The 23,140-nt window shown below is 47.8% G+C and overlaps 1 protein-coding gene across 1 annotated transcript in view; it reads right to left on the reverse strand.

Moving 5' to 3' along the window:
• The window catches only part of LOC137526014 (uncharacterized), a 178,783-nt gene extending 155,889 nt beyond the window's left edge, over positions 1–22,894 (reverse strand). The window contains exon 1 of the mRNA XM_068247224.1: positions 22,269–22,894. Within this exon, the coding sequence (XP_068103325.1) occupies positions 22,269–22,720 (452 nt within the window). The 5' untranslated portion in view covers positions 22,721–22,894. The remainder of the gene's footprint in view (positions 1–22,268) is intronic.
• Between the last annotated feature and the right edge of the window lie 246 nt (positions 22,895–23,140).

Here is a 23,140-nt window from a genome sequence, read left to right on the forward strand (position 1 = left end):
ACACTAACGAGCTGGAGGGGAGCGCAGAGGGGAGAGCCCCGAGGTGAGGGAGAGGGGGGAGCTACCCCTCTCCCCGCCGACTGTGGGCAAGGCTTTCCCCTCATGCTGCCACCCCTCCAGCACCCACAAAACGGCCCCGAGCGGGCCCCAGGGGGGGGCACTCTGAAAATCTGCAGGGGGGCCCGGTGGGGCCTAGTTACGCCCCTGTCCCTGATGGTACTGGAGTAAGTTAGACGAGATCCTGGGGCTGTTCGTCACATTGGTAGGCAGCGGTGGGGCGGAGCCCAAATTGCTATTAGTTTTTGCAGTTGTTTGGAGATCATTTTCAGAACAATAGAACATTGTTATTTAAGTAACTGTTCTACAGAGCTAGTGTTGGGTGAACAGTGTTCGCCACTGTTCGGGTTCTGCAGAACATCACCCTGTTCGGGTGATGTTCGAGTTCGACCGAACACCTGATGGTGTTCGGCCAAACCGTTCGGCCATATGGCCGAACTAAGAGCGCATGGCCGAACGTTCCCCGAACGTTCCCAGAACGTTCGGCTAGCGCTGTGATTGGCCGAACGGGTCACGTGGTTCGGACCCGAATGCGCTCTGATTGGCCGAATGGGTCACGTGGTTCGGGTAAATAAATACCCGATCCACGTCATTTCTCCGCCATTTGTCTGTGGGTTTAGCTTTGGGTAGGCAGGCAGGGTAGTTCTCTCTCCAGCCAGGCTAGCCAGGGTCCCCCCAGTCATTGTGTCGCTGCTGGGAACAGTAGTACACCGCTCACCCACACTATATAGCATTGTGTTTACTGCCACTCTGTGTACACCGCTCACCCACCACTGTATAGCATTGTGTTTACTGCCACTCTGTGTCTCTGCTGGGAACAGTAGTACACTGCTCACCCGCCACTGTATAGCATTGTGCTCTGTGTCGCTGCTGGGAATAGTAGTACACCGCTCACCCACCACTGTATAGCATTGTGCTCTGTGTCGCTGCTGGGAACAGTAGTACACCACTCACCCACCACTGTATAGCATTGTGCTCTGTGTCGCTGCTGGGAATAGTAGTACACCGCTCACCCACCACTGTATAGCATTGTGCTCTGTGTCGCTGCTGGGAATAGTAGTACACCGCTCACCCACCACTGTATAGCATTTTGCTCTGTGTCGCTGCTGGGAATAGTAGTACACCGCTCACCCACCACTGTATAGCATTGTGCTCTGTGTCGCTGCTGGGAACAGTAGTACACCGCTCACCCACCACTGTATAGCATTGTGCTCTGTGTCGCTGCTAGGAATAGTAGTACACCGCTCACCCACCACTGTATAGCATTGTGCTCTGTGTCGCTGCTGGGAATAGTAGTACACCGCTCACCCACCACTGTATAGCACTGTGCTCTGTGTCGCTGCTGGGAACAGTAGTACACCGCTCACCCACCACTGTATAGCATTGTGCTCTGTGTCGCTGCTGGGAACAGTAGTACACCGCTCACCCACCACTGTATAGCATTGTGCTCTGTGTCGCTGCTGGGAATAGTAGTACACCTCTCACCCACCACTGTATAGCATTGTGCTCTGTGTCGCTGCTGGGAATAGTAGTACACCGCTCACCCACCACTGTATAGCATTGTGCTCTGTGTCGCTGCTGGGAATAGTAGTACTGCTGCTGCTGGGTTAGCGTTTCCGGTCCCTTTTTACGGAACCTCTTATCTGTATTACATTTATGACTGCATGGCGACAAAATGCATTGCTATCCGCACGCTTCTTGTCCTCATGCAAGGCCTGGGTTGTTGTGTCTCAAAGCGTGGCCTTCTCCTCCTGCGCCACCCTCCTCCTGTTCCATCACGTGTGCTGCTGCTGGGTTAGCGTTACCGGTCCCTTTTCCTGGAACCTCTTATCTGTATTACATTTATGACTGCATGGCGACAAAAAGCATGTTACCTGTGCAAAGAAAAATGACACTTTCCGCATTTAAAAGACATTTTTTCCTTTGAAACTTTACAATCAATTTTCTCAAAAACTATAAGCTCTTTTTCAAATATTTTTTTTCCTCTTGTACCCACTCTCAAGGTGCACATACCCTGCAAATTTGGGGTATGTAGCATGTAAGGAAGCTTTACAAAGCACAAAAGTTCGGGGCCCCATTGACTTCCATTATGTTCGGAGTTCGGTGCGAACACCCGAACATCGCGGCCATGTTCGGCGAACGTTCGCGAACCCGAACATCCAGGTGTTCACCCAACACTATACCGAGCTTAAGCTCTGAGCACATAGACGGTGCATCTTGATATAGCATAGAACCAGATTGTTACAGTTTTTATTTGGCTATGTCTAAACAAGTCAATTACCAAAACATGTCCTTGCCCGACCTACAAAACTATTGTCAGGTGCGGGGCATCAATATTTGGGGAAAAACCCAAGCTGCGATGAGGAGAATCCTCATGGAAGCAGATGGCCAGGCGATGGAAACCTCGCGCAAACCCGGTCCAGAGAGACCCGGTACCACTGATCCTGAAAGTGCTGATGTTGCTGACCCAGCTCAGGAGACGGAAAGTACCCACAGGGATTTTGATGCACCCAGAGATGCTGCGGATGATACTCACAGAGGAACCGACAGCCCTGGGCAATCCTTCATTGTCACTGATCAGGTGGAACAGCAGCTGCTGCAGCACCTGAGGGACACTGGCGACCCTGCATACCTGCAGTACTTTCTCGAAAGAGAGCAACTTCGTCTCCAGGATGAGGCAGAGATGCGCTGGCATGAAGCAAGGATGCGCCAGCTGGAGGCAGAGCACCAAGAGTGGCTTCGTCAGTTCCAGCTCCAGCATGAAGCGGAGTTGGCCCAGCTAGCTCAAGTGAAACTGCACTCCTCACCATGTGCTTTGGTGGAGAGAAGTGAACCTCTACCCGTGACCCCCACAGTGAAACTTCCTGTCATGGAAGAGGGCACGGAACGAGACTTTCCTGTATGCACCTCTGAGAGGGCGTACCATCAGGTTCCTATACCTGACAACCAGAGAACCCTGGTATTGGACATTCACAGAACTCTGTCTCAGAACTGGGAAGGAGGTAAGCCTACGTCATCTACTCCTCCTGGTCCAGTGAGCCGTAAGCCACTGAGACCAGGCTGCAGCTACTGCTAATGCTGCTCCCCAGTCAGACACCCCAGCAGTTCGCCTGTATAAGTTGGGTGGCGAGACGGGCCCCATACAGTTATTCTGCCCATAGAGGAAGATAACTACAGTACCTAGCCCAGAGATGGCTAGCAACCCTGATCCGTCACCGGCATCACCCTTTGCACTGCCTGTCAGTGTGTCAGAGATGCCCTACAGTTCCAGAGATCTTCAGAGTGCTTCAGGGAACAACCAGATCGTTTTTTGCTCCAGAGATTTGGAAGCGGATGTTTCCTCGGTCCGTTCCAACCTTGCCATTGAGAAAGATATTCTCCCACGGAAGCTCCTCGCCCTGACTGAAGTCGGGCGCAACCACGACCCTGTTGTCTCAGGTCCTGAGAAGGCCGGATGGGGGTTGGGTTTTCAAGAGGGGGCTTTCGATGAGATTCCTTCTTCTACTGTGCTTTGCACTGATCTAGGCACCCTTGTGTGCCGTTACGAGTACCCTGCGGACATGCAGGAGGCCCAAGCCGGACTCCCTGAACAAAACCAGGTACTGTGCAAACCTTTGGTGAAACAGGGGGACAGGGACACTTTAACTGGTTTTTCTACCGTACCTACCGCAGCAAGGCGGGAGGTATCAGATGTAAACTTACAACCCACTGATGGTCATTTACATGTTTCTACACCTGTCATCGCTGATGAAAATGCATGTGTCCCTGATAACTGTGAGGTGGATTGTATTGTACCTGTTCTAGCCATTACCCGTAATCTGGCTAAGAGCCTGAGCTCAGAGACACAAGGGGAGGTCTCGGCCTACTCTGATCACTCTGACCGACAGGCCTGTGATAATGTTGAAAGTCATATATTGGTTGAGAAAAATGCATGTGTCAGTATTCACAATTGTTATGTAAATGCTGCTGTACCTGTTCTGGCCAGTACATTAGCCATGGCCAGCCGCGTGAACTCAGAGCCGACAGGAGGGATTCCCTCGGACGATTCTGACCTTCAGGCGGGTGACACTCCTGCTAAATATGACATGTCATGTTATGCAAATGTTTGTGATAATGTTGTGCATGATTTTACGAGTACGCTGGTTAATGCTTTCAGTGTCATCAGCAGTCCAGACTCAGGACTATGTGGAGAAGTCTCGGCTTCCCCTGATACCTCTGACCCCCAGGCCAATGTCAGTATTGATGTGATTTACACAAACTGTGATGTAGATTGTGTTGTGCCCACTTTAGCCAGTGCATGTCATATGGCTAAGAGCCTGAGCTCACAGCCACCAGAAGGGGTTCCAGCCCACTCTGATCACTGTGATCACCAGGCCTGTGACAAGTCTTTAAGTGACATATTGTGTGATGATGACAATCCCTGTGTAACTGTGCTGGAAGACACCCCCAGTGTTTCCAGTAACCTGAGCCCAGAGCATACAGGCATGCCCGTCAGCTCTGACCCCAGCAGGAAGTATTTTTCTCAGCAGCTGACCGCAAACCCTACTAAACAGCTGACCAGGGCCGGGCCGAGGCATAGGCTGGAGAGGCTCCAGCCTCAGGGCGCAGTGTAGGAGGGGGCGCACAATTCATTCAGCTGTCATTCCTAATTGTGTTTGAAGCAGAAATAAATAAGAAAAGGGGATACATAGCAGTGACTGCAAGCCAGATAACTAGATATTAAGGTGTTGGGGAGGTTGTGGGCCCTGTGGCCCTCTTAGTCTAATAGCAATCAGTGTGTGACAGCTGGGTTAGGAGGGATGGAGGGGCGCACTTTGGTGTCTCAGCCTTGGGTGCTGGAGGACCTTGTCCCAGCTCTGCAGCTGACTGAGACTTGTAGTCCCACATCCGTGAGGATACTACAGAGCAACTCCAACCTGGATGTGCTTGCGGGCCTGACCGCTAAGCTGCCAGCCGTTGAAGCTCAATTAAAGGTGTGCAGGGAGAATGGTAAATACTCCAGTGACCCCATTCTCCAGGTAGCAGACACCCCAGGTGAAAGCATGATCCCTGTGAATGTGTTAGGAGCCCATGCAGACAGAACACGGGAAGACCTAGGAGTGTACAGCCAGTTAGAACAGGAAGAGACAGATCCCCTGTTAGGCTTGATAGCTCCCACACTAGAAGTGGCGGATGATGTGAACGTCACCCCCCACCTCTCTTACTCCCAGAAGGCCTTGCTGGAGCGCACTGTGCACCCACAGCAAAACCTTCGCCAGGGCCCTGGGCAGACCAATACAGCCATTCCCAGAAGGGACGCGGGGACCCACAAGCCCTTAGGGCAGATCCCCTATCTCACCGCTCCTGCGGTGCAAGCAAAAGAGAAAAGGAGGTTTGAGGAGATGTTACAGAGAGCTGTCTTCCAAAAATCCTCTAGCCCGCAGGCCACCAGGTTCTGTGAGGACTATAAAAGGCCGGACAACATCACCATAACCGTTATATATTTCATGCCTCAAATCGGTGATCTGTTGGATTGGCTGGCGTCTGCCAACTATCTAACAATCATGGATCTGAGTCACGGATACTGGCAGATTCCAAGCATGTCTGAAGCGCGCAAGGAATCTGCGTTCATCATGCCCTTTGGCCCACATGCATTAATGCAGATGCTTTTTGGTGTGATGAATGCCCCAGCCACCTTTCAACAAGCCTGGAGTGACCTGTTGGAAGGCCAGCGCGGTTGTGCAGATGCTTACCTGGATGACATCACTGTGTTCCGCCCAACATGGGAGCAGCACTGCGATCTCTCATCCCTGGTACTAGGACAGCTGTCAGCTGCAAATCTGACTGTTGGAGCAGACACAGATCAGATTGCCATGACTGAGGTGAAGGGAGAGATTGGGGAGATGCTGCAGTCAGGAGTCACCCCGTCTCCCAGAGTAAACCCCGGATCAGATGGTCTTTCTCGCTGTGGTGAACCCTACAACACCAAAGGAGTAAGTTGCTCAGTACAAGGCATTGTGGGAATGCCTACCCCCACCGCAACGAGTTCGGGGGGAGGTGTCACGATTTCGCGAACGCCATTGCGGCAAGTGCATGTAAATTGCCCACAAAATCGGTTCTGGAGTACCCCTTTAAAATCATTAGCCTGCTGTTAGAAAATGAGTGTTTTCCCATCTCACAACCCCTGCACTGGGGGAATGTGAGTGCTTGTTTACACTTCCTGAAGATGCCCAATAAAACCCTAAAACCAGAGCCATTCACATAGCACACAAATCTTCTTCAAAGGCGATACTAGCTAGACCTGGATAAACAGGCCGGGTCGTAAACTCATTAGGACTCATTCACATTCCTGCATCTAGCCTGAGGGGAGTTAGAGGCTTAGAGAGAATGACTTTTAATTCACCTGGATATGAAGGAATAAGTCATTCAGACATTTTACTAAATTAATCAGTTTTCTGTTGAGGCTAGCCATTATAAAATTAGCAGACCATAATTAGTAATGATTTGTGTGTGGTAGAACCAATCAGAATATTCCTACCATTATCCGAAAACAAGCAACAGTGTGATTTGCCTCGGGATGCCCCAAGATGCACATGTTTGGTATCCGTGTGACACAGAGAACGCTAGAAGCACGCCCGTGTCACTCGCTGCAGGTTTTGGTCGGCTGTTGCCGAGCTATGATCATCCCAGTTATATCCTATTCTTTCTGCTTGTCATGACAAAGGGCGGGAGAAGGTATACAACACCCATCTCCTTTTACAACTCCGCCCTCTGGCAGAGGAAGAGTTAAAACCAACAATGCTGGACAGAGAGGAAAGTCTTTTGCCCAGCCATCCTGTACCATCACGGATTTGGGCTGGATGGTAAAAGGATTAATACCTATTCCACAGAACTTTCCAGAATTGGACTATATATCTCTGTGGGACTTACCGCAAGGACACGGTAACTTGACAAACTGCTCAGACTGCAATCAGCTATTATTTTCATATTGAACCCTTATTATTTCTGTATCCATTTGTTTCTATTGCTATATTTTGTTCTGCATTATTTATTTAAATAAACGATTTAAAAATCGTTCGTCTAAGTGCTGTTCTGAAACAAATCTCCGCCAAAAGAATTCACATCTTCAGAGAGACATGTTACCATAACTGTTTTGATATTAAATATTGTTAGTTTGCCATCTCTAGAAAGGTTGTCTAATTAACCCTTTTTCCTACAGGATTTAGCTAGAGTTAGAATTAGCGCATTCGCACGCTTTGATTGCGGATTGGTGGCAGCGACCTGGCCTCTATATGAGAGCACAGATTGTATCGATTGTATATACAATCGAAATTGGACTGTGTGTGGACTCACCAACCAATCCAAAAGATTACTTTGCCTTCAGTTCTGACTGTCTTCAGGATTCCCTCAGGGTTTGAGGCTTTATGGTAAACTGCAGCAAAGGGAACAGGAAATTGGTGGGTGACTGCGCATACGTCACATTGCCGGCAGCGGTGCGACCAATTTCTGGCGTCACTCTGTTCACCATATTACAAACCATCGGATGTGCCTATTCCCCGAATGGTAACGGTGTCAGATTAGACAAGATTGGCACGCGTTGTCGCATTATTACCTGACGACCCAGCAACCGCTATTTTAACGTCAACTTGCTCACAGTCTTACAAGCCATCGGAGGCGATTAATCCCTGATGGTACTGGAGTAAGTTAGACAAGATCCTGGGGCTTTTCGTCACAGCGCCGACATATAGCTAATGCTGCTTATGATCAGTGGTGCTCAGCAGAGCTCGAATATTCGAGTATATTCGAGCTCTTTTTCAGCTATTCGAGCTCGGTATTCGAGCTCCGAATAGCTGCAGCTATTCGAATGGGCTATTCGAGTGAACTCGAATAGCCCACTCACTATTCGCGCTATTCGAGCAACAGCGCTATTCGAGCTCGAATACCGAGCTCGAATAGCGTCATAGCCCAGATTGATGTCCTTAGAGCCAATCAGAGGGCTCCCAGGCCCTCTGACGGCAGCCAATCACAGAGGGGGACCCTGGCCAGCCCCTACCCTATAAATAGCGGCCGCCATGTTCGGTTTTTCCTTCCTTGCTTGAGGCTTGTACAGAGAGAGATCTGCTCCTTTGTGCTTTGGCTTAGCAAGTGCTCTACTGTGGTCAATCACCTAGCGTTTTTGCTCACATACACCTCCTATACACACCTATATTGTTGTTAGCTAGATAGAGATTGTATTTTAGTTAGTAGCTTGTGTGTTACATAGAGACAGCTGCTGCTGCAGGCAAGCTTACACAGCTTTAGGCCTCAGGGCCTTGCCTGTGTGGGCAGCTGTCCTCCTGTCCTCTGTTAGTTTATTTCTCATCTATATACCAGTTTTTCTGCTGTTGTGTATTCTACCCTGTCTTGTCCTTTACTACTGACTGAGTGATTATTGTATTTTGTAGTTATACTGTACTAGGACACTCACTGTCACTGTTCATAGCTCCTGTGTGTGTGTGTGTGCACTGTCTGTAGTGTACACACACTCTATTCCCTTCTACTGAATCATCTGATTAGTGATTACTACTGATTATTGTATTTTCTAGTTGTACTGTACTAGGGACACTCACTGTTCATAGGCTAGCTCCTGCGTGTGTGTGTGTGCGTGCACTGTCTGTAGTGTACACACACTCTATTCCCTTCTACTGAATCATCTGATTAGTGATTACTACTCATTATTGTATTTTCTAGTTGTACTGTACTAGGGACACTCACTGTTCATAGGCTAGCTCCTGCGTGTGTGTGTGCGTGCACTGTCTGTAGTTTACACACACGCTATTCCCTTCTACTGAATCATCTGATTAGTGATTACTACTGATTATTGTATTTTCTAGTTGTACTGTACTAGGGGACACTCACTGTTCATAGGCTAGCTCCTGCGTGTGTGTGTGTGTGCGTGCACTGTCTGTAGTGTACACACACTCTATTCCCTTCTACTGAATCATCTGATTATTGATTACTACTGATTATTGTATTTTCTAGTTGTACTGTACTAGGGACACTCACTGTTCATAGGCTAGCTCCTGTGTGTGTGTGTGCGTGCACTGTCTGTAGTGTACACACACTCTATTCCCTTCTACTGAATCATCTGATTAGTGATTACTACTCATTATTGTATTTTCTAGTTGTACTGTACTAGGGACACTCACTGTTCATAGGCTAGCTCCTGCGTGTGTGTGTGCGTGCACTGTCTGTAGTGTACACACACTCTATTCCCTTCTACTGAATCATCTGATTAGTCATTACTACTGATTATTGTATTTTCTAGTTGTACTGTACTAGGGACACTCACTGTTCATAGGCTAGCTCCTGTGTGTGTGTGTGCGTGCACTGTCTGTAGTGTACACACACTTTGGGCTCGATTCACCAAGCGGTGCTAACCCAGTTATCACGCCTAAAGGACTTTAGGCGTGATGACCTCTTCACCACTGAGTTAGCACCGTTTTTGGCTGCACTTCGCGCGAAGTTATCGCGCGCAAAGTTTTGCGCGCGCACCCGCACAGGCGCGCGCGCAAAGTCCCATAGGGTTTAATGGGCGCATCGCGCGAAGTGAGGGGCGCTTCGCGCGCACGCACGCGGGAGCGCGCGCAAAACTTTACGCGCGGAAACTTCGCGCGAAGCCCTTCTTATCATGCCTAAAGTGACTTTAGGCGTGAAGAGGGCCTTTTCACCACGGTGCTAACACTTTGCACCGCTTGGTAAATCGAGCCCCTTATTTCCTTTTACTGAATCTGATTACTACTGAGTACTGATTATTGTATTTTCTAGTTAGTGTACTAGGGGACACACTCACTGTTCACTGTTCACACTTACTGATTACTGATTATTGTATTTTGTATTTGTACTGTACTAGTAATCACTTAGCGATCTAATCACTTGGGGCCTGATTCACAAAGCGGTGCTAACAGTTAGCACCCTGGTGAAAAGCCCTTTATCATGCCTAAACTCAGTTTAGGCATGATAAGTTTAGGTGTGATAAGTTTAGGTGTGATAAGTTTAGGCATGATAAGTTTAAGCACCAACTGCGTTAGCACCGCAATGCACAGCTGATCAAAAGTTTTGCGCTAGCAAAGTCTGGTGCACTTCGCATAGAGTTTAATGGCGCTGCTTTGCGTGCGGGACTTTGCATGCTATCTACACTTATCTAAACTTAGCATTCCTAAACTTATCACACCTAAACTTATCACACCTAAACTTATCACGCTTAAACTGACTTTTCACCAGCGTGGTGCAATGGTTATCACTCCTAAAGTCTCTAACTGGGTTAGCACCGCTTTGTGAATCGAGCCCATAGTGATTAGTGTCACCTCACCCACCAACCCACTCCATTAAAGTACCCCACTTTTTCACCCGCCCTTTTAAAAAACTTTTTTGTTTACGCCCAAAACATCTAAGATGTCTGGAAGTGGCAGCCAGCGCGGTTTGGGCAAGGGGAAGGGCAGCAAGGGAATCAGGAGGAGAGGGAGCAGCATTGTGGCAAGCCGCGCCACCATGCACAGTTCCGCAGCAGCAGCAGCTGCGTCAGTGGCTAACATTCCGCCTATAGCCACTGGCCGTGGATGCCTTGGGCGCCCAGCAGGAGCATCTGCAACTCACGCTGCAGAAACACAGCAGCAGCAGCGTGTAGCACCTGCTCCTATTTTCCTCCAGCCGGGTCGGAAACGTCCCATTGAGGAAAAAGATGCAGCCACTGTGATGCAACTGATGACGGAGGATGAGCAGCCCGCCATCAGCTCTGCATCCAAGGCCTCCACCCTCACCACCACCACCACCCCTGTTCGCAGCAGCCGCCCAGCAGGGCCTGGGGAGGAGGCCAGTTCACCGTCAGTTGGCGACCTGTCACTCAGCAGTATTTTTACCCCAGGTACCATCAGGGTATTGTCTGCTGTTGTTGGCGATTTTGAGGAGGAGATGCTGATGGACACTTTGGGGGAGGAGGGATTGGACAGCAAGACTGTGGCGACAGTCAAGCAGCCCATCCATGCATCAGGAGAGGAGTTTGGGGGGTCATCATCCCAGCAGAACATGTTTCAGGAGGGGGAGGATGATGATGACAGGGTGACAGACAAAGACTGGGTGCCACCAGCTCCTGGGGATGTCATCATCAGCAGCTCTGAGGAGGAGGAGGAGGATGCGCTTGTGGGCCTTGCAAGGAGGCGCATCATTGCAAGCATTGGCAGCAGTAGGCAGGTCCCACAGCCTGCTGGTGTCTCAGGCTCAGCAGCAGCAGCAGCAGCATCTGCTAGTACCACCACCAGCCGCACTCAAGCCCCCCCCCCAACCACCACAGGGAGACAGGCAGCAGCGGCTTCAGGCCGTAGGGGGTTTTTCTTGTCACCAATCTGGCGATTTTTCACCATGCCCACAGTTTACAGCAAGTACGCCACTTGCAACCACTGTCAGCGGAAGTTGAGCAGAGGTGCAGACCCCTTAAAGTTCAGCACCAGCTCGCTTATCAACCACCTTGCTGCTAAACATTACCACCAGCATGAGGAGTTCCAGAGGCTGAAGGCATCTGGTGCTGGCAGTGGCACCACACCCATCACTGCACAGCCTTCAGCAGCAGCAGCAGCAACAGCAGCCACCCGCCCTCCTGCTCCTCCAGCACCACCAGCAGGAGTGCAGAAACGCACTGCTCCTCCCCCCTCTGCAACTCCTGCCGCTGACACTGAGGCCTGTTCTGGCAGCCAGTCCTCAGTGGCCTCCTCTGCTGTCTCCGCTGATGATTCCCGTGCTAGCAAAAGGCGACGCCAGAGCCTTTTGAGCGAGTCCTTCCAGGGGGTGGTTAGGGCTCTGCCTCCCAGCAGCCGTCGCGTGCGGCAGCTGAACGGCTTGCTGGCACGGGCCATGTGCTCCCAACTCCTGCCGTACACGCTCGTGCAGGAGGGGAGCGACATGCGTGCGCTGCTTGCTTGTGCAGCCCCAGACTGGCAGCTCCCCAGCAGACACTTCTTTGCCCGCAAGGCCATTCCTGCACTGCACCGCTTTGTGATGGCCAATGTGGAGCGAGGGCTGGAGCACGCAGTTGGTGAAAGGGTCCACGTCACCATGGACTACTGGAGCAGCCGCTTCGGGACAGGCCGCTACCTGTCCTTCACTGTCCACTGGGTCAGCTTGGTGGAAGGGGGTGAGGATGGGAGAGCAGCAGCAGCGGGCACAGCAGCAGCAGCAACACAGTGGGTGGTGCCACCCCGCAGGGTCAGGGAAACTGCAGCAGGTTCCTCCGATCCTCTGCCATCCTCCGGCACACCTGGCCAAACCCCCCGCCTCAGCAGCAGCGTGAAGGCCCGCCACTGCCAAGCGCTGCTGCAGTTGGTCAGCCTTGGGAAGACCAAACTGACGGCAACCCATGTGTTGGCCAAACTCCAGGAGCAGGAGAGGATTTGGCTGACCCCCAGAGGCCTCAGAGTCGGAGAGGTGGTGGCCGACAATGGGGCCAATCTGGTTGCCGCAATCGACAGGGGAAACCTGACCCACATCCCCTGTCTTGCCCACGTGCTGAACCTGGTGGTGCAGAAGTTCTTGCGCACCTACCAGGGGATGGGCGAACTGCTGGAAACGGCAAGGAATGTTGTGCGTCACTTCCGGCGCTCGGCTGCAGCCTGTGCGAGCCTGGAAGACGTGCAAAAGGAGCTGGAGCTGCCACGCCATCGGCTGATCCTTGACGTTCCAACTCGCTGGAACTCCACCCTGGCGATGTTGGAGCGTCTGGTTGAACAGAAGCACGCTGTCAACCAGTACCTTGCCCTGGCCACTGTGTCCGCCACTCAGAAAAGGGACAAGACCAGCAACATCCCATCCATCATCCCTGATGACGACTGGAGGCACATGCAGCAGGTGTGCTTAGTGCTGGCTCCCTTTCTGCAGGCCACCAACATGGTGAGCAGGGACCATGCTATGGTCTGCGAGTGGGTGCCCCTGGTTTGTCTGCTGAACAGGGCCCTCGATGCTTTGCTGGAACAGGGAGCGGCAGCCTTGGCCCAGCAGGAGCGGCATGCAGCTGCACAGTCCACCTCTGAGGGGGAGGAGGAGGAGGACTTGGTGGAGGTCCCTGACCTTGCTGCTGATGAGGGGGATCAGCACAGCGCAGCTGAGTTGGTGCGGGGGTGGAGAGAGGATGAGGCTGAGGAGGCAGAGGAGGAGGATGAGGACAGCACTGCCATCGATGTGCCAGCACACGTGGCCCGCCTCTTCCCAATGGCAGCGCACATGCTGACGTGCCTGCGCAGGGACCCCAGGGTGATCCAGATGAAGCAGAGGGAGTACATCTGGATCAGCATGATGTTGGACCCACGCCTCAAGGGGAAGTTGAGCCAGTTCCTGCCACCTGCAGGAGGAGACCCAGCGCAACAAATAAGGAGCTTGCAGCAGGCCCTTGTTGAGCGCTGGGAGGAAGCCTTCCCCCAGCCTTCCACCCCCACTGTCCAGCCAGCACAGAGGCAGCAGCGGGTGCCTGCATCCAGCAGCAAGCGCCCCACAGACCTGCTGTCTCTCAGCAACGAGCTCTACAGGACTGTAGAGGCTCCAGCAGTGACTAGAGAGGAGGTGCATGCAGCAGCATCCTCCTCCGGTCACAGCCAGCGCCTGACCCGCATGGTGGCTGACTACATGGGGTCCTACAGCGGGCTTGACAGCGATGCCCCTGTTGATCCCATGGAGTATTGGGTCAAGCGCCTGGAGATCTGGAGCGAGCTGGCGCAGTACGCCCTGGAAGTGCTGTCCTGTCCCCCTTCCAGCGTGCTGTCCGAGCGCTGCTTCAGTGCAGCTGGTGGCATGGTCACCGAGAAACGCTCACGTCTGTCTCACAAGTCTGTGGACAGACTGACGTTTCTCAAGATGAACCAGGCGTGAGTGGAAGGCGAGTTCCTGGCCCCTGTTGTCGGCGAGAGGGGGACATGAAGTGGCTGCCGGAAGAACCATCGTTAATGTGCCTTACCACCCTTTACCACCTCCTGGCGTCTGCTCACTAAGCCAGTCTGGTTCACTTTGACTATTACGTCGCCTGCAGCCACACATTTTACACCTACAGTGGGCTGCTGTGTACTGCCCTTCTGCTGTCTGTGTTTCCCACTGCCAGGGTACACAGAATTACCTTCTGCTGCCACTCTGCCACCAGCTATTACGTCAAACAATAGCTGCCCCTGCTGCCTGTATTTACCTTTAAAAAAAAAAAAAAAAAAAAAGGTTTAATTTTTCTGAGGTGCTCAGGTTGAAAACTGTGATGTCCCAGTTGTGTATTGGACACGATGTGGGCTTCACGACCACTGTCTGGGACCTCCTGCTGTGTTTATTTACAGCCCTGGTATCACCGCTAGGTACCAGGGCTATAATGTCACGCTGCCTGCCTGCTGCCACACTCACACTACTCCTCCATTCCTCCTGCTGCTGCTGCTGTCTGTCTGTGTTTCCCACTGCCAGGGTACACAGAATTACCTTCTGCTGCCACTCTGCCACCAGCTATTACGTCAAACAATAGCTGCCCCTGCTGCCTGTATTTACCGTTAAAAAAAAAAAAAAAAGGTTTAATTTTTCTGAGGTGCCCGGGTTGAAAACTGTGATGTCCCAGTTGTGTATTGGACACGATGTGGGCTTCACGACCGCTGTCTGGGACCTCCTGCTGTGTTTATTTACAGCCCTGGTATCACTGCTAGGTACCAGGGCTGTTATGTCACGCTGCCTGCCTGCTGCCACACTCACACTACTCCTCCATTCCTCCTGCTGCTTCTGCTGTCTGTCTGTGTTTCCCACTGCCAGGGTACACAGAATTACCTTCTGCTGCCACTCTGCCACCAGTTATTACGTCAAACAATAGCTGCCCCTGCTGCCTGTATTTACCGTTAAAAAAAAAAAAAAAAAAAAGGTTTAATTTTTCTGAGGTGCCCGGGTTGAAAACTGTGATGTCCCAGTTGTGTATTGGACACGATGTGGGCTTCACGACCGCTGTCTGGGACCTCCTGCTGTGTTTATTTACAGCCCTGGTATCACCGCTAGGTACCAGGGCTATTATGTCACGCTGCCTGCCTGCTGCCACACTCACACTACTCCTCCATTCCTCCTGCTGCTGCTGCTGTCTGTCTGTGTTTCCCACTGCCAGGGTACACAGAATTACCTTCTGCTGCCACTCTGCCACCAGCTATTACGTCAAACAATAGCTGCCCCTGCTGCCTGTATTTACCGTTAAAAAAAAAAAAAAAAAAAAAAAAAGGTTTAATTTTTCTGAGGTGTCCGGGTTGAAAACTGTGTTGTCCCAGTTGTGTATTGGACATGATGTGGGCTTCACGACCGCTGTCTGGAACCTCCTGTTGTGTTTATTTACAGCCCTGGTATCACCGCTAGGTACCAGGGCTATTATGTCACGCTGCCTGCCTGCTGCCACACTCACACTACTCCTCCATTCCTCCTGCTGCTGCTGCTGTCTGTCTGTGTTTCCCACTGCCAGGGTACACAGATTTACCTTCTGCTGCCACTCTGCCACCAACTATTACGTCCAACAATAGCTATATCTCTGTGTAATTTGCTGTAAAAAAAAAAAAAAAAAATTACAAAAAAAAAAGGTTTAATTTTTCTGAGGTGCCCGGGTTGAAAACTGTGTTGTCCCAGTTGTGTATTGGACACGATGTGGGCTGCACGACCGCTGTCTGGGACCTCCTGTTGTGTTTATTTACGGCCTGGTATCACCGCTAGGTACCACAGCCTATTATGTCTCGCTGCCTGCCTCATTGACTGCCTGCTGCCACACAATCATCCTCCTCCTCCTGCTGCTGCTGCTGAATTTACCTCCTGCTGTTTGTGTGTTTCCACTGCCAGGGAGCACATACAATGGCGCTTCCACCATGCGCCACCAGCTATTTATTACGCTCAAAAATAGCTGCATTTCTTTAAAAAAACGAAAAAAATATATATACTTTTTATTAATACTTTGTGATATTATTTTTAGAGGTGTCCGGGTTGAAAACTGTGTTGTCCCAGTTGTGTATTGGACATGATGTGGGCTTCACGACCGCTGTCTGGAACCTCATGCTGTGTATTTACGGCCTGGTACCACCGCTAGGTACCACAGCCTATTATGTCTCGCTGCCTGCCTCATTGACTGCCTGCTGCCACACAATCATCCTCCTCCTGCTGCTGCTGAATTTACCTCCTGCTGTCTGTGTGTTTCCACTGCCAGGGAGCACATACAATGGCGCTTCCACCATGCGCCACCAGCTATTTATTACGCTCAAAAATAGCTGCATTTCTTTAAAAAAAAATATAAAAGAGAAATAAGTGAAGAAGAAGAAGACGATATAGAAGAAGAAGAAGTTATAGAAAAAGAAGAAGAAGAAGAAGGAGAAGAAGAAGATATAGAAAAAGAAGAAGAAGAAATAGAAAAATAATAAGAAGAAGATATAGAAAAAGAAGATATAGAAAAAGAAGATATAGAAGAAGAAGATGAAGAAGAAGATGAAGAAGAAGATGAAGAAGATGAAGAAGAAGATGAAGAAGGTGAAGATGAAGAAGATGAAGAAGAAGAAGAAGATGAAGAAGAAGAAGATGAAGAAGAAGAAGATGAAGATGAAGATGAAGAAGAAGAAGATGAAGATGAAGAAGAAGAAGAAGAAGATATAGAAGAAGAAGAAGATATAGAAGAAGAAGATATAGAAGAAGAAGAAGATATAGAAGAAGAAGAAGATATAGAAGAAGAAGATATAGAAGAAGAAGAAGATATAGAAGAAGAAGAAGAAGATATAGAAGATAAAGAAGAAGAAGAAGTATATACAGTACTGAACAGAATTTTGGACACAACTTCTCTTTCCACCTTTTTTTTCTTTAAAGGAACATCCCCACATAATCACTTGCTGTTGTTACTTGGGAAAAAAGATGTTTCTTGCATCATTCACCCCCAAAACAAGTGTTGGAAGCTATTTAAGACCAATTCGAATAGTCAGCTCGAATAATGAGCTCGAATACTGACTCGAAAAGTGAGCTCGAATTCCGAGGTCGAATCGAATAGTAAAAAATATTCGAATTGAATATTCGACCGAACTCGAATAATTTACTATTCGAATTCGACCTAACTCGAATAATAAAAAGGGGTATCCGAGCACCACTGCTTATGATAGTTAATTGGCTTTTATTGATAATTTTATTCTGCCTAAATATGGGACTTTTTGTTATGTACAATGAATATTTAAGCCATATACAGTAATGTTGTATTGGAATGTTGTGTTTTCTGAGCCAAAGATATCATTGATGTACCATATATTTTGGACTACAAGACAAAAATTGGGGGGAGAAAGTCAGTGCGTCTTATAGTGCGAATGTAAGCTACCAGTCTTTCCTCCCAGCTTGCCTACCTCTTCATCCAGGGTGTTTGCACTCTGCAATCAGCCATCGGGCTGTGAGGATACTTTACCCTCTGTCAACAGCTGCGTTTGCCAGTAAGCTGGGGGGAGGGGGATTTGGGCGCTGCCAATCACAGATAGTCATCCTCTCTTCCCTCCATCATTATTGTGTCCCCCTGTGAGGATATGACTCTGTTCGGGGAGCAGCGACTGCTCAGGCTTGCAAAGCCAGCTTCAGAGCCTTTCGTCAGAGCCCTGTGGCCAATAAGGTGGGGTCGCTGCCCATCACAGCAGCTGTTCTGCTAGCTTACAGGAGCCGATGGTCTCGAGGGCAGGGCCAAGACTCCATCATTAGAGCCAATCATTGCACTCACTGAGACTTGCAGTAAGTTCCAAACAAAATATATTATTATAGTTAACGCATTACAGTATTTTTACCCCTGATGGGAAAACCACTATATTTTATTTAATTGGTCTCACTGAATTAGTGTGCAACCCACCCACCCCAAATAAGATCAAAGAACCTGAATGAGGACGAGCTTTCCTCTCATGCCTTATACTGTAGTTGCTGGTTTTGCAACCCTTGGTTGTGAGTACCACTCCTTTATACATGTCAATATACCCGATATTATCAACTACTACACTATACAGGGTTCCTGGGTTCTCTGTCTCTGTCTCTGTTGTTCTGGAACAGCCTTTAGACGTCTCCTTATACTTAACCACTTGAGGACCACAGGTTTATACCTCGCTAGTGACCAGGCAATTGTTTACAATTCAGTACTGAGCAGCTTTAAAGGACACCCGAGGTAAAGAAAATAAACAAATGAAATAAACAATTGTATCTATCTTTCTTCTCCCAAAAATTACTTTTTTACGACATTCCACCATTTTATTTTATGTTTAAATCTACTTTTTAAGTTTTAACAGTTTTATTGTTTTTGCTCAAGTATGCTTGAAGTATGCCAGAGCTGAAATCTATGAACTACTGACCCTTTTTACCTCGTTTCTGCTTTCAGAAGCCATTTTCTGCTAGGAAAGTGTTTTATAGTTGGAATTTCTTATCAGTGAGGGTCACACTGTAGTCACTTCCTGTCTGAGTCAGGATTGAGTCAGCCACTTACATACCTGATATTTAACTCTTTAAGGCAAAGAAAGAAAAAAAGGAACAGAGCATAGTTATTTGTGTGCTTGGCACTGTACATACCCATGTCTATCTCATCATGTCACATGTCACTGCGGGTATCCTTTAATGATTTATTGCTTGGCCATACAATTTACCACCAAAATTAATTTTACATCCTTTTCATACCATCAATGGGGGAATTTTTGGTTGTCTCTGATTGTTGCTGCAATTTTTTTAAATTAATTTTAAAATAAAAAAATATATATTTTCTTCCACTCCCTCCCTCCCCCCTAAATTGGCCCTAGACTGCGCTCCATGCATAAGCCTATGAGAGGGATTAGATTGAGAGCCAATCAGAGGGACAGCTAAGTGACAGGGCTGTCCTCTGTACAGCGCTGTGCTAGATTGCAGCCTTCCAGCTCCGATCATGGCTGGCAGGCTACTAATGGATCCCCGCTCTGTTTACCTGCAGGGAATGGGCACTTCTTCCCTGCTAACTCCTCACTTGACACCAAGCGGTGTTAGAGAGCCAGGAGCGCCACTCTGTGGCCGCCCATCGGTGTTAGGTGGTTTCAAAGTGGTTACATTTTAGTTTAGGGGGTTTACTCCCACTTTAAACACCATTGTTCCCTATTCCTACCACACTTTTTAAAGATACAGATGTGGAGAAGGTCTTGTCCAGATCATGTAGCTTTCCATTTCTGTGTACTGCGTAATCTGCTAATTACAAATATGCAAAATTTCACATAAAATTTTCCAATTACAGCCATACGGAATTATGATTTGAAAATATAATTCATTTTGCATAATCTATTTATAAATTCATGTAATTATGTATAATTTCATGCTGAATTTAGTGGTCAATAGCAAAACCACCATATTTGCTGTTGACACCAACATTTCATGCTGAATTTAGTGGTCAATAGCAAAACCACCATATTTGCTGTTGACACCAACATTTCTTCGTATGTTAAGGGGAACCGTGGGAACAAGTAAAAAAAATTTAAAAATTCAAAAAGTTTGTAGTTTTTGAAAAAATTGATTTTAACCACTTAAGCCTATCTGGATGAATATGTTCGTCCAAAACTGTGCAGTTGCTGCCTCATGAGGCGCACGATCACGCGTGCTCCCGCCGCCTGAAGTTAGTCCCCCAATCAATGAATGGGAATATAATTCCCATTCATCTAAGTCCCCCCCAGAAAAACCGACAGCCTCTTATCAGAGGCTGCGGTCTTTCTGAGTAAAAAAAGTTTCCAGTCCTCATTCTAGTTCCTGGAAGCGAGATCGTTCACTTTCAGGACTTTTTGACTGTGGCCATCTTGTGGCCAAATAGTATAACTACATTTTTTAATAAATAAATACATTGTAAGGTTTAAAATTAGCTGTTTACCTCCCACACCAAAAATTACCCATCTAAATTTTTTAATGAAAAAAAAATTACAATAATAAAAAAAAAAAACCATAAATAGTTACCTAAGTGTCTGAACGTTTTAAATATGCATGTCAAGAGAGTATGTTAATATAATTTTTTAAATTATAGGCTTGTAAATAGTGATGGACGCAAATTGAAAAAATGCACCTTTATTTCCAAATAAAATATCAGCGCCATAAATTGTGATAGGGACATAATTTAAATGGTGCAATAACCGGGACAAATGTGCAAGTAAAATACATGGGTTTTTATAACATATTAGAATGTATTAATTTGAAACTATAATGGCCAAAAATTGAGAAATAATGATTTTTTTCCATTTCTTTCTTAATCTTCCTGTTAAAATGGATTTAGAATAAAATAATTATTTTACCACCCAAAGAAAGCCTAAATGGTGGTGGAAAAAACAAGATAGAGATCATTTCAGTGTGATAAGTAGTGATGAAGTTATTGGCAAATGAATTGGAGGTGAAAGTTGCTCGGATGCATAAAGTGAACAACACTGTGGGCTGAAGTGGTTAACATTGTAAATGAAAAAAATGTTTTAGCTTTTTTTTAAACTCAGCTAAATGACATTTTACCGAGTTTTGAAAAAACATTTGTCCTTTTAATTTTCAAAATGTATACTACAAGGTCTTTTGAAACTATTGTTTTCCCACTATTTCCCTTAAAAGACAACTGTAACGAAAGCGATATGGCAGCTGCCATATTAATTTCCTTTAAAGGACAACTGAAGTGAGAGGGATATGGAGGCAGCCATATTTATTTCCATCTAAGCAATACCAGTTGCCTGGCAGCCCTGCTGATCCTCTGCCTCTAATACTATTAGCCATAGCCCCTGAACAAGCATTCAGCAGATCAGGTATTTCTGACATTAATGTCAGATCTGACAAGACTAGCTGCATGCTTGTTTCTGGTGTTATTCAGATACTACTGCAGAGAAATAGACCAGCAGGGCTGCCAGGCAACTGGTATTGCTGAAAAGGAAATAAATATGGCAGCCTCCGTATACCTCTTACTTCAGTTTCCTTTTAAAACAGTACCAGTTGCCTGGCTGTCCTGCTGATCCTCTGCCTCTAATACTTTTAGCCATAGCCCCTGAACAAGCATGCAGCAGATCAGGTGTTTCTGACATTATTGACAGATCTTACAAGATTAGCTGCATGCTTGTTTCTGGTGTAATTCAATCACTACTGCAGCCCAATAGATATGCAGGGCTGTCAGGCAACTGGTATTGTTTAAAAGGAAATAAATATGGCTGCGTCCATATTCTTGTCACTACAGTTGTCCTTTAAAATGTGTAGCAATTTTGGTGATGATAGCATGTATGGGGGCTTTGCTATTAACCGCTAAAATTGGCATGAAATTATGCGAAAATTACACACAGTTACGCATAATTGCAAAATCACGGTTCCTGATTAAGGTTAAATTAATTACAATTTTTTCCAAACTTTTGCATTGAGATTTTAGATTGTAACTGTGAATCACGAAGCAAAATTACGATTATGCAAAATTTGTGCTCATCACTTTTGGGACATTTATGTCTCAAGGTGGCCAGACATCAGGCGACTTGGCAGCCAATCGACCATCCAATTCAATATTTATAATTGAATTGGATGAAAATTGATGCCGCCAAGAACATGCCCGATCGACGGTGCAACCAATTTCGGGCTGAAATGAGTTGCATTAATCAGTCGGACATACTGCAAGATGTCAGGTCATCGTCATCGGTCGGGTGTGCATCGGTAAAGGGGAGCAATATCGTGCTGAGTGCCAAACGCAACAAAACCCCCAACGCTGTCCTCCCTAATGGTCAATGTGCTCCCCCAAATGCCCAGTGCACTATACATTAGCTGTCCACGGCTGCTGCTGCCTAAGGGCTGCCCCCGGGCGCTGTCCCCCGTCCATACATGAACCCCACAGGGTTGCCGGGGTACACGAGGGTGCATGTGTGACGTCACACACACGTCGTTGTTACTCCGGCAACCATGTGGGGTGCATATATGGATGAAGGAGTCTGTAGCCAGCAACAGACATGCGGTGGCCACAGACAGGTAATGTATACTGCACTTGGCACCGGGGGCACAATGACCACTGGGGAAGGACAGCATCGGGCCGTAAAGGCAGCAGATGCAGAGTCACAAGGGTGATTCCGGATTCAGCATGAAATTGATTGGGAATCAGTCTGCTGGTGTATGGGCTGGCAACATATCTCTCTCAAATTACATTTGATCAGAGAGAGATCTGTCTCTTGGTGGATCCGCCCACACATCGTCTGATGTATGGGCACCTTTATAGTTTATACAATGCATACCTTGCTGGCAGATTATCCGGTGTGTCGTCAGCATCAGAACCTGTTTGTGTGGCTATTGTCCTTACAGATAATTCAGTTTGGCTCTCTTGCGTGTTCGTCTCTGGCTTCTTTGTGTTTGTCTCTATTTGAATCTTCGCTGACGATCCGCTGTCTCGTGTTACTAATGATCCACTTGCTGAAATATCAGCATGTGCAGAAAAATCATCTGTCGGCTTCTCCACAGAGTCTGATTTTTTATTTTCCTTTTCTGGTTCCTTGTGACCCTTCAGCTCTTCCATCCCAGCAGACCCCTCCATCTGTGTCAGTGGAGATTTCCCTGTAATTTCTGGTTTGCTGGGACCCTCCAGCACCGCTCTCTCAGCAGACCCCTCCATCTGTGTCAGTGAAGATTTCCCTGTATTTTCTGGTTCCCTGGGACCCTCTAGCCCCGCTCTCTCAGCAGACTCCTCCATCTGTGTCAGTAAAGATTGCTCTGTATTTTCTGTAGCTTCTGGGATGTCTATTAGAGTGTCTGACTCCCTAAGGAACTAGCTGTCTGTAGAGTTCCTGATCTTGTAAATCATTTCAATGCCAATAAATTATTCTGCTTATTGTAATATATATATGAGCTGGAGCTGGCGTGAGAGCTGAGAGACACTATAACAAGCTAATCTAGAAATGGCGAGGAGATATTTACAGTGTTTACAGGAACAGAAGTTTCTTTCACTTTCATTCTGACTACATACTCTGTGCTGCATTTGTTCTTCCCTTTTATCTCTCTTAGACTTGCCTTTTTAAAGGACACTCGAGGTGAAAATAAAATAATGAAATAAACAATTGTATCTATTCTTCTCCTAAAAATGACTTTTTAAGATATTACACATTTTCATTTT

Source organism: Hyperolius riggenbachi, chromosome 7 (genome assembly GCF_040937935.1).
Source record: "Hyperolius riggenbachi isolate aHypRig1 chromosome 7, aHypRig1.pri, whole genome shotgun sequence".
NCBI lineage: Eukaryota > Metazoa > Chordata > Amphibia > Anura > Hyperoliidae > Hyperolius > Hyperolius riggenbachi.